General features: G+C 37.2%; 1 protein-coding gene across 3 annotated transcripts in view; it reads left to right on the top strand.

Annotated features, from left to right (window-relative positions):
• Window positions 1-12177, top strand: part of TSPAN12 (tetraspanin 12) — a 65502-nt gene that overhangs the window by 32480 nt on the left and 20845 nt on the right. For all 3 annotated transcript variants that reach the window (XM_006049628.4, XM_025291405.3, XM_006049629.4), the window contains 2 exons: window positions 6450-6524; window positions 10838-10945. In XM_006049628.4, coding sequence (XP_006049690.1) covers window positions 6450-6524; window positions 10838-10945 — 183 coding nt within the window. The remainder of the gene's footprint in view (window positions 1-6449; window positions 6525-10837; window positions 10946-12177) is intronic.

Here is a 12177-nt window from a genome sequence, read left to right as displayed (position 1 = left end):
TTGTGTGCATACATGCTGTCATTTCAGTAGTGTCCGACTCTTTGCGACACTGCGGACCGTAGCCTGCCAGGCCCCTCTCTCTGTCCATGGAATTTCATAGGCAAGAATACTGGAGTGGGTTGCCATGCCCTCCTTCAGGGGATCTTCCCGACCCAGGGATGGAACCTGCATTATGTCTCCTGCATTGGCAGATGGGTTCTTTACTGCTAGTACCACCTGGGAAGCCCAAATTACATTTAAATATGTATCTTTTGTATTTTGTATAGCATCCCTATTTTCAGTTAGTGAAGGTACATTTAGCATAAGATGTTTCATCACCTGAGCATAAGTTTCTGTCATTCACCCCCTTTACTCCCCATAACTATGAAGTATAATTGAGCTACTTTAAATTTTCAGCCTTTTTGAATAACCTTTTCTATACAAAACATTAAATCCTCCAGCTACCAGCCTTTTTATCTTGATCACCAGGTTGTCAGGGGCAGGGCTATTGTTTAATTTTATTTTTACTTTTATCAGAGTGCTTCATACACAAAATGTAAATTTAATTCTAAAATGCTTCTTATGAAAAATAGTAGTCCTCCACCTTTTTCATTTTACACTCCAAAGAAAGAAGCAACCACTTTCAATTTTTGTTTTAGCAGATTCCTTTGAAATTTTCGTCCATGTCTTTACATCACATTTTAATATAACTCTTTCATTCTAGTTTTAAGGTCTATCCATTGACATCTATGGAATAGGAGGAACTGGTATCCTTTCCTGCCCTCAGCAAACCCCGTCCCCCACCACGCATACTTCCTGTCTCCCCTCAACACCGATATATCATTTTGGTTAGAATAGTGTTTACATGATCATGACTATGTAAATGTTATTCACAGTTGGGCAAGGTAAATTATTGGGTTTACCTTTTCTTTCTGGAATAATACTTTGGATTTTGGGGGGGAATTAATAATTCTCCTTGTTTTTCATGTATTATTATTTCTAACTCAACTTCTGGTGTATGTTTTCTCCTTGTATATTCAAATATTTGGGGTATTCTATCGATGATTCTTTTTAAATAAATCTCAGTGTGTCTTAGACCCAGTCTAGACTGTTGGAGCTATTGCCGTCATGGGATATCCCTTGACCACCATTCTGAGATTTCCTTTGCCTCGCTTTTGTTTTAGATCCCTTGTTTCCTGGAATCCAGGTCATTGTCCTGCTCTGTTTAGTCTCTCATTTTAGGGAGCATACCTTCCAGTAGTTTCCTGAAAAAACATACATAGGAAATACAGTTTTTAAAAAACTGCCTGCCTAAAAAATGGCTTTATATACCCTTACATGTTCTTTTTTTAAAAAAAAAAATTGTTTTTGTTGGAGTATAGTTGATTTACAATGTTGTGTTTGTTTCAGATGCACAACAAAGTGTGATTCAGTTATACATATACATATATTCATTCTTTTTTAGATTCTTTTCTCATGTTGGTTATCACAGAATATTGAGTAGAGTTCCCTGTGTAGTAGGTCCTTGTTGGTTATCTATTGTATTTAGTAGTATGTGTGTATTAATCCCAAGCTCCTGATTTATCCTTCCTCCCCATGCTTTCCCTTTGGTAACTGTAAGTTTGTTTTCAATATCTGTAAGTCTGTTTTTGTTTAGTAAATAAGTTCGTTTATGTCATTGTTAAAAATTAGATTCTGCATATGAATGGTAACATATATGTCTTTCTCTGTCCGACTTACTTCACTTAGTACAATAATCTTCATGTCCATCCATGTTGCTACCCTTATGTGTTAATTCTGATGGCTATAGAATTATAGGTTGGAATTAATTTTTCCCTCTGAATTTTGAAGACATTCTTCTGCTGCCTCGGGCTTCCAATATTTTACTGAGAAGTCCAGTGCTATTTTGGTTTTGAACCTTTGTGGGAAAAGTATTTAAATATGAACTATTCTGTTTCTAGTATTCTCCTTTATCCTCGACTATACCTAGTGTCCCCAGTTTTGAGACTCTGTTTTACTGATTCCACAGAATAACACCCCATCTTTTAACTTCTGTACTGGTAGGGGTGGGTAGTCACTCAGCTACATAGTAGAGAAGGGGACCAGAGGGCTCTAATTTCTTCCTAAACAAGTTTTCAACACATCATCCTCTTTTTAGCTCTACCTTCATCCACTTCCACAGGTGGATGCCCATACCAGGGCTGCCAGTACCTGAGCATCTGGGGGCCTCTGTATATGAATCAGGTTATTTTCAGCTTTCTCCACTGCCGATTAAGCATTCAGCTTTGGGGACTGCTGAGAAACTTGCTGTTCATCTATTTGCTTTGTACCTTCTAAAATATGCTTGCTATTGTCTTCTTTTCCTTTATCTCTGGGTGAAGTTTCAAGAGGGAAAAGGGATAAAGGCGTGTATTTAACCTACTTTCTTTAGGGGGAAGTTCTGGGGAGTGGGGTAAGTGTCAGGGGACCAGCTTATTTTTATAAATCAATATTTGTTTAAGAAAAGACCTCCTTGAGCTTTTACTCTCTTGTCTGTACACATATAATAAGATGAAATAATCTTTAATAAGGGAAATGAATCCCCTTTATTTCTCTTGGAGGACGTGTTTATTTATAAGTCATGAAGGGTTAAATAGGAAGGCAGGATTCCATGCCTTTACCTTCCTCCTCAAATACTTCCAGGGGACAGAGGGACTAGTAAACTGTGCCATTCTTGCCCTTCTGTGGCCAAGCTTTGCTTAAAATAACAGAAGAATTGATTTCAGTATTTTGAAAAAAGAAGTCAAGTTCCCCACCCTCCACACCCTTCCTTCTTTGGTTTCCTAATAAAGATGTTTTGAAAAATACCAGCTATATTCTCAGTGGACAGGGATTTTTGCTAAAGATTTCACCAAATAACTTGGGGGATTAGCTGTTCTCTAGTGGAAGTGGCTGGTTGTCTTTAGGATGAAACGAGCAGTTTTACTTGCTGTCATCCTCCAATCATAGTTACATCTATTAAAGAAATATTCATGGAGTAAGTGTTCTGTGCCAGGCAGTGTGTTAAATATTTAAAATATAATGGTACTTCTTGTACTCCTGGAGTTTATTTTCTAATAGATACCAGGGTATGGTTAATAATAGCTACCCTTTAGGTAATGATTCCTATGGGACAGTTCTTTACCTGGCCAAATCCTTAGTGCAGTACTGCAAGGTAATTTTAATATTCTCATTTTCCAGATGAGGAAATTGAGGCTTAGTGGTTTGCCCAAGGTCAACCAACTGGTATGTAAAAGAGCCAGAATCTGAAGCCAGTCTATTTTATCTCGAAGCTCATGTTCTTACATTTGTATAGTTGAAAAAAGTCAACAAAGCAATTTCACCTACAGTGTTTTACCTAATCTTCTATTATCTAACTCAGTTGAGGATGCTCATTTTTTAATTGAAAGGTAGTTAGTCTCAGCTTCAGAGATTTAGTGAAAAAAAATCATTAATTAATTGCATAATTTTGAAGGTGTATCTTATTATTAGCTTGCTTTACTTGATGCAGTTTTTCATGAATATATGTTTAGGGATAAAACTTATTCATAGAACACAATTTTAGCTTGCAGTAGAACTTAGCTCTTTTAAGAAAGTCATATCAAATCATTTTTAAAGCAAATAAAATAGTTTGTTAAAGCAAATAATTGTATTCTAAGTCCCTTGTATAAATACACTTCTTCAGACTTTATTTATTTAAAATATCCAGTTGATAGAAGCTCAGGAAAGATGAAGAGAGTCTGCATATGGTTCCTTTTCTTTAACTATGTAAATTGTCTTAAATGTTTAAAGGTGTACTGAACTATCATAAGCTAATCCTCCAAAAAGACAAGTTTACTACAGAGAGGCAATATTTAGAATAGAAATGTGTAAGCAGAAGTCAAGGGGAGTCAAATATTAGCAAGAAACTCAGAGCTTAAATTAGCCAGAGAAATTCAAGGAAATCTGAATTTTTTTTTTTTTCAGTTAGTAAGCTGATCATTATTCCCACTGACATTTATTAAATACCTGCTGTGTGACAGGTGCTCCTTAGGCACTGAGGATAAAATAATGTTTATGAACAAGATCCCTGCCAGCCAGAACCGATGGTCTGGCAGTTTAGTGAGCACAGTGACTTGTGGGTGAGGCAGCCAACTGGTTTAAAAGCAGAAGCCGCTGAGAGCTGATGTACAGGAGCTCTGCTACACAAGGGGGAGGAGAAACATAAAATGATAAAGAACAAGAGATGAAATCCTGGAAAACAATGATGAGGAAGAAACTGCCATACACTGCAGGGAATTAACGGCAAATCCAGGAGGAAAGGACAAGTCCATATGAGATTGTATTTCAAAACCTACTTCAGAATAGCATTTGTATAATGCTTTACAAACTCAAAATTTTAAAATTTCCCAACCACTTTCCCATGTGTCAAATAAGATCATAACAGTGAAGAAGACTTTCTTTTTATCTTCATCAGACAGATGAGCAGACTGAACTCAGGGCAGTTGAATGATTTTCCAGAGATTAGAGTGTTTCAGAGCTGAGTTTGAACTGCTATCAGCTGACTCCAAATTCAGAGCTTTTTCCACCGTTCTAGGACAGCATTTGTGGAGGAAGAGGGCAAGAGTTGCTCTGCAAATGCGATTGTGGGCTTAGTCGCTTAGTCGTGTCCAGCTCTTTGTGACTCCATGGACTGTAGTTCTCCAGGTTCCTCTGTCCATGGGGATTTTCCAGGCAAAAATAATAGAGTGGATTGCCATGTCCTTCTCCAGGGGATCCTCTAGACCCAGGGACTGAACCCAGGTCTCCCACATCGCAGGCAGATTCTTTACTGTCTGAGCCACCAAGGAAGCAATGTGATTGGTACAGATCATCTCAGCACACCATGTGTGTGGGGGAGAGTAAGAGCTGGAGAGACACAGGTTGACATCATTAGGAGAGATCCACTAATGTTCCAATAATGTTGAGGACAACAGACGGTTTTGTAGTGAAATGTGATACGCATGTACACTTCCTACCATAACAAAGCTCAGCGGGAGCTGTTGCTGAATTCTTTGCTGGTTTTGTTCTGTGTAAACTATGGATTAACACCAGGTTTTATAAATGCTGCTCTTAGATCCAGCCCTTAAACTAAAAGTGACTGAGTGATTCTCTGTGCGATGATCAATATGAGGATGATTTTTTCTCCTCCTTTATCAAACCGGAAGTCAGTTTTGGACAAAACTTAGGCTGGAGATCTGAGAAAGCAAAAGTATATCATAGTGTAATTTTTTTTTTTCTGGAGTCTCACTTTCTCCTAGGGTCTTATTAAAGATAAAAACATTTACCTAGTGTATAGTTATGGAACATTTGTTGTTGTTGTTGTTTTGTAATATAAAGTGCAGATATGGTATTGTTCATGTCTAGACATTTCTTAAGTATTAAGGTGAATTTGGAGAAAAACTCACTTGGAGTACTGTGTTCACGAATTTTCTTCTAATTAAGGCTAAAATCTTCAAAGGAAGGCAGTACTTGGAAATGAGATCTGAGTGGATTGAAACTGACCAGAAATACTACATAGGCTGAAAATAAAAAGACTTATAAAATGGAATCTCTTTAAGAAAATATTACTTTATCTTTTGTATAGCAATGGTCCCCAACCTTTTTGGCACCAGAGAAGACACATTTTCCATGACTGGCCTGGCTTCTGTGGTTGCAGAGCACAAACTCTAGGCTCACGAGCTTCTGTGGTTGCAGTACGTGGGCTCAGCAGTTGTGGCTTGCTGGCTGTAGGGTATGTGGGCTTCGGTAGTTGCAGCACACAGGCTCAGTAGTTGTGGCTTTCAGGCTTTGGAGCTTGAACTCAGTAGTTGGGGCACATGGGCTTAGGTGCTCCTTGGCATGTGGAATCATCCCAGACCAGGGATTGAACCCATGTCCCCTGCAGTGGCAGGCGAATCCTTATCCACTGTGCCACTAGGAAAGTCCATTGGAATTGTTTTAATTCTGCTGGAATTAGTGAACTTTCAGAAAGCCCATTCTTTCTCGCCCTTTTACTATTTACTTTTGTAAAGTGACCTGCATGACTGGAGAAGTGGCAAGGAACAGCACATAGAACATGCTGCGGTGGTCTAGGTCTCTAAAATTTATTATGCATGTTCTTGAGCAAGTCATATTGTATACTTTTCTCATTAATTTCTTCATTTGTAAAATAAGGTAGTGTTATCTGTTGAGAGAATTAATTATAAAAGCATTTGATAAATGGAGTACTATCCAAACGACCCACTTAGGTAAGTATTGAATGTTGTCTGCCGATGCCTCAAAATTTGCTGAAATTTTCCCCATCTGCTCCCTAGGGAGGGAGCTTCTTGAATATGTGTCTCTGGTTTCTTGTTCTTTGGGTGAACAACACTGAATAATACTTAGCTTGTCTCTGATGACTGTATTTTACTTTGATTCTATCCTAACAGCATTCATTTTCTGTTCTCCTACAGTATTTTGGAAGTTTACTTGTCATTTTCTGTGTAGAACTGGCTTGTGGTGTTTGGACATATGAACAAGAAATAATGGTGAGTTCAAAATGGAATATAACCACACTCTGAAACAGTATTTGTTCAGCCTTTTAAATCAGATACTCTGGGTTTGTTAGGCACATGGTTATTAATTTGAATGTTTATGCTTTCTGTCACAATGCATACTCCCAATACTTCTAAAATGTAATGTTTTCTCTCCTGTCTCTACATCACAGTTAGTTCCAAAGTGTAATTTGTAATATTTCATTTCCTCTACTCCAATACATGTCTTTAATTCCAAAGATTGCTTAGATATGGATATAATAAACCAAAATAATATATGTTCTTGAACAATTTTATGAAGTTCTGAGTGAATAATAAGAAATGTTCACATTTGCAACAGGTCTTAAGAAATCTTGAAAAGCTACTTGAAAACCTTGTAAAATGCTGACTTCAGCTGTAGGATGATGTCTAGGAAACATGCCCTTCTGTTTACAGCAAGCTGAACTGTCTTCTTCCAAATTAAGAAGTGTGCGTTAGAATGAATGAGAATGAGTTTCTTAACCTTAAGGTTTTACCAGCCATGTTTGGTTTACCACTCACACCTTTGCTCCACTGGGCATTATTACTTCTTTAATGTTTGCTCACTCCATTGGTAAAAATTGGTGCATTGATTATCAGTGAGGTTGAGCACCTTTGTATGTCTGTGAAGGCTGCCTACTCTGAGCCTCGTAGAAGAATTCTATTTCAGGAAGATGATGCTTTTTTCAACATGTAGTCTTTGGGTTGTGTATAGCATGAGTCCATCAGAGTGATTCTTTAAAATGCACAGTATAAGTCTGTAGGCCAGACCTGCTAAATTGGAATAGAGGGAAAGGCGGGGACTGGGTATTCGTATTTGTGGCAAGTTCTCCAGATGAGTCCTCAACATTTCAAAACTTAAGAGTGCTCTTTTTGTTTGTTTGTTTGATTTTTTACTATGTATTTATTTGTCTGCGTGGCATATGAGCTCTTAGTTCCTTGACCAGGGATCAAACCCTTGCCCACTGCAGTGGAAGCGTGGAGTCTTAACCTCCAGATCATCAGGGAAGCCCCTAAGAGCTCTTGAGAAGAGAAAATTCTTTTACGTTTCTGAGAGGCATTTTGGGAGCTGTGTTAGAAAATTGAAGACATTTCTGGTGCTGATGCAGTTTTTAAAGGTTCTATGTTGAATCTGCAACTGTACTGTGACTCTGTTTTAATACTAAGTGATAATTACAGCCTAGTGGCTACTCTACATAATTCAGCTTACACGTAGGCTGCCCTTTGGCACTGCCACACCTCTGAACCCCTCTGAAAATACTCACGCTTTCAATATGTGACAACTCTCAGGAAGAAGAGGGAATTTATGGTTATTTTCTTCTCTGTTAAAAATTGAAAAGTCAGGGCAGGTTCTAGCTAGTTTAATATAAAGTTAAACACTATCTTCAAAACAAAATGTCCCATTAAAATAGAAAGGCTCTTGCTGTCTTTGAAAATCATATTTTCACACTATCCCTAGAAACTAGGTTTGTTAAGTAAGTGAAGTGGTAATTGGGTCCAGGGACTCAGTTTTGGTGTCATTAATTGTTTCTGATTTCAAAAAACACATGGATCTCCTTAACATTTAAGAATAGATAGTAAATTATATAATTCTCATAAATTATACAGTAATTATACAGTAAATTGGTGCTGGGAAAGATTGAAGGCAGGAGGAGAAGGGGAGGACAGAGGATGAGATGGTTGGATGGCATCACCAACTCGATGGACATAACTTTGAGCAAGCTCCAGAAGTTGGTGATGGACAGGGAAGCCTGGTGTGCTGCGGTCCATGGGGTTGCAGAGTCGGACACGACTGAGTGACTGAACTTAACTATATAATTCTCGATGGCCTCATTTCAACATTTTTGTTCTTTTTTGGTAATTAAAAGGTTTTCAAAGTGAGTTTACTTTCTAGTGGATTTTAAAAATGGTTTGTATAGTGTGTATGTCATATTAATATTTGATTAATTTCCTAAGTTATAATGAGTTTGAAATGAATTAATTTAAGTATTTGAAAGGAAATCTTTGGACTCTAATGTAGTTCTAAGGAACTTGAGGAGACAGGAATGTATGTATTTTAGGTACTTTCTCCTATTCTACGAAGGGGTCATTGGCAAATATTTTCTTAGTATCACAGTGGTGCTGCATGGGTGTACACTGCTGTGCCAGCTGAAGCATACATCACTGTTTTGCTTGTGTAAATCTCCTCCCCCCTCCATTAAGTCACCAGGATAAAATAAGGGCTGTTTAAAAGAGAAATGTGGAAAGTAGTCCTTTAGGAAAAAAGTTTGTCAGAATTTTTTTTATTGCTTTTGCACTAATAGCAGTGTGAATGAAAAGTGCCATTAAGGTTTATTAGCTGCCAAATTTTGCAGAACCCAGCCTTTACATAGAATGGGCTTTGTGCTCTTAGCTGTTCCACGCAAGAAGCCAATATACGTGTGTGTTTTCCTTCATGGCCAGATCACTGTATTTTGTGCCAGAACCTCAATGACCTCCTCTGTTTCTTGCTATATTTAGTCTCAGATGGATTGTGGTCACAAGAGGGAAACAACTTATATTTATTTTGGAAAATAAATTAAAAATAAGACTGTTCTAATAACCAGATCTAATAACCAAAAAGATCCTGATCCTGGGAAAGACTGAGGGCGAGAGGAGAAGGGGGGCAATAGAGGATGAGATGGTTGAATGGCATCATCGACACAATGAACACGACTTTGAGCAAACTCTGGGAGGTAATGAAGGACAGGGAAGCCTGGCATGCTGGAATCCATGGGGTTGCAAAGAGTCAGACACAACTTAGTGACTGAACAATAGCAATAACCAAATCAAGATATTTGGGGTCAGACAGCCTATTTCCCCATTATTTCTGTTTTTTATACATATTCACTTCCCATTCATCATTCCTTCTCTAGATAAAATCTGTCAATAATATTAACTGCTTCAGATTATACATTTCTAGAGAATTTATTTCACTTCCATTTATTTTATGTTCAAAGGATATGAGATAATAAGAATTTATAGGAAGTAGCTTGAACTTTGGTTAGTTCTCTGAACTTTGTTGAAACCATATGAACACAAAGAATACCCAATCAGCTTATTATTTAGGGAACAAAGTTGTGTACCTAGATGTTGGGGTGTTTTCTTTTGTATTGTGCATTTCCAAGTAATAAAAATGAAAATTAACAAAGGAACAAAATGAAGATTTTTTGTGGCCAGGAATTTTTAAACTACTGTTGCTATTACTATTGTTAAAAATAAGATTTCAAAAAGATATGAATCTTGAATTAGTGTCACATTTGCTCAGCTAAGCCCAGTTCATATTGCCCCATAGATCAGATGTGGACGTCTGTCTAGTCTCCTAAGAGTTACCTTAATACCACAGGTGTGGCGAGACTACGATTTGTGCGACCCCATTTCTCCTGTGGCACTGTAGATAAATCTATACAAACCCTTCCAAAAAGGTTGAAGAGGAGGGAATACCTTCCAACTCATTCTATGTAGCCAGCATTATCATGATGCCAAAAACTAGATAAAGAGATTAAAAGAAAACTATAGATTAATGTCTCTCATGACAGATATAAAAATTCAAAACAATGTTTTAATAAATCAAATTCCAGCTATAAGAAAATCACAGCATGATATGCTGAAACTTGATTTCTTGCCAGCTGTTGTGTTGTGTACCTGAAGCTCTGTTGTGATTAAACTCTGTCAATTGCCTCTAAAATCCAATTCTTGAAAATATATTTACAAGGTTATTCTAGAATGAGGCTTGACTTGAACTTAACTCTTTCTCTTCTTAATTCTTCTCTGTTGATTTTAGTATCATAATCTGTAATCACTTCAAAGAACAATTTCATAGCATTATGTACTCAAATCAAAGGGCATTTTTCAGCAGGATCATTTATTTTTAGGAGCTCTTCAGGTGTATCTATAGAACACATTGCAGGCAGATTCTTTACTGTTTGTGCCATCAGGGAAGCCCATAGAACACATAGCTTATTTGTTTGTGATTTCCTTAAACTTGATATTGGCATTAAGTGATTTCACATTATTTTGCTTAGTATGAAGTAACTCCTCATTTAGCACATGTAGAGCTTATTCACTAAGTATTTAATAACCCTGAGTTAATTTAAACCACAAACAAATGTAAATTTAAGATAGTATCTGTCAACTGCAGTATATTCCAAGTAAGTATATGTGGATGAGTCTATGAGTGATTGTGTTTGTGAATATGTAAACACATATGTGTCTGAATGTGGCTGTTTGAATGTTACAGTTGTTGATATTTTGTTTCTTTTAATTTCTAGGTTCCAGTTCAGTGGTCAGACATGGTCACTTTGAAAGCCAGAATGACAAATTATGGCTTACCGAGATACCGGTGGCTTACTCATGCTTGGAATTTTTTTCAGAGAGAGGTAAGTGCTACATTTTCTAAGGTAGAGGTTATGGAATAAATGGCACATGTTCATGAGTGTGCAGAGCTTTGGCTTTGGTCATTTTCTCTGTGTTGAACAGTTAAGCCCATGATTTAGTTACCACTGGTGTAGTTCTTTATCAAGAAATACTTGAAGTAGCTCTATGCCCTGCTTTTCTTCCCATATACATCATTTCCCCTTCATTTCATATGGTTCACGTATACTTTAGAGTTTTTTAAAGCTCTTTTGCTAAACTACTGTAAATTTTCCCTTTTTAATGAGAATTCCTTGATAACTACCCAAGCTGTATTTGAATGGATCATTTTTCATTATTTTTAGAGCTCTCTATAATTTAAACACCATTAAGAAATTTAAAATAATGGGTCTCATTGGGGAATTAGGACTCAGTATATCATTAAAAGCATAGCTTTTTAGAAAGAAAGACCTTCCTTCAAATTCTAGCTCTGCTGCTTACTATTACATGAGCTTCTCTAATTTTCTTAACTTCTTTAAGCCTCAGTCTCCTCATCTGCAAAATGGGGATAATAAAAGCACCTGTCTCTTCTGGGTGTTGAAAAAATTAAATGGGATCCTGAGTTTGATCTCATTTAGCTTATGATTGTTAACATAACATTACAAAGTTAGGTGCTTTTAGGTTTTTGTACTTACCTTGCATATAGCACCTCATCCCATTATCTTCTCAAAGAGGGACTATATTTAGTTGATTAAAATCTGGTTACTTTAACCATTGATTCAAGCAAAGTTCTTCTCCCAAGCAGTTTCCTCGTGATTGGAGTGAGATTCTCAGGTGACCAAGTATATCTCTTTCTGTTCATGTCATTTACCCTGGGCTCCGAGTGTTTGAGGATCAGTGTCTTGCACAATAGGTGTTCTGCTATCTGCTCAGTCACTCTGTCTTGGATACGTGCAGAGGTTCAAGACCAGGGTAAACTCCAAATCTGGCTCTTTGTGTTGCAGTTGTTGAGATGGTGAAAATTATCATTGCAGCACAGATTTCCTGTTTATTTAAATGCTTCCTGACTTTGTTTGTTTACTTTTCCTCTGTATTAAAAGCAATGTGAAGGGAAAATAAATGAAGCATGTGGGGAATTTATAGTAAGCTGTGTTCAGCTACTGCCCTGAATGGGAGCTTCCCAGAGCTCTTTATTTTCTGAGATTTGTGATGTAGACCATGATATTCCAAGTCAAAAAATAAAATGAGGTGTTTTTTT

The sequence above is a fragment of the Bubalus bubalis genome, chromosome 8 (assembly GCF_019923935.1).
Source record: "Bubalus bubalis isolate 160015118507 breed Murrah chromosome 8, NDDB_SH_1, whole genome shotgun sequence".
Classification (NCBI taxonomy): domain Eukaryota; kingdom Metazoa; phylum Chordata; class Mammalia; order Artiodactyla; family Bovidae; genus Bubalus; species Bubalus bubalis.
Note: the sequence above shows the minus strand (reverse complement) of the source record. Positions and strands in the feature narration are given on the sequence as shown.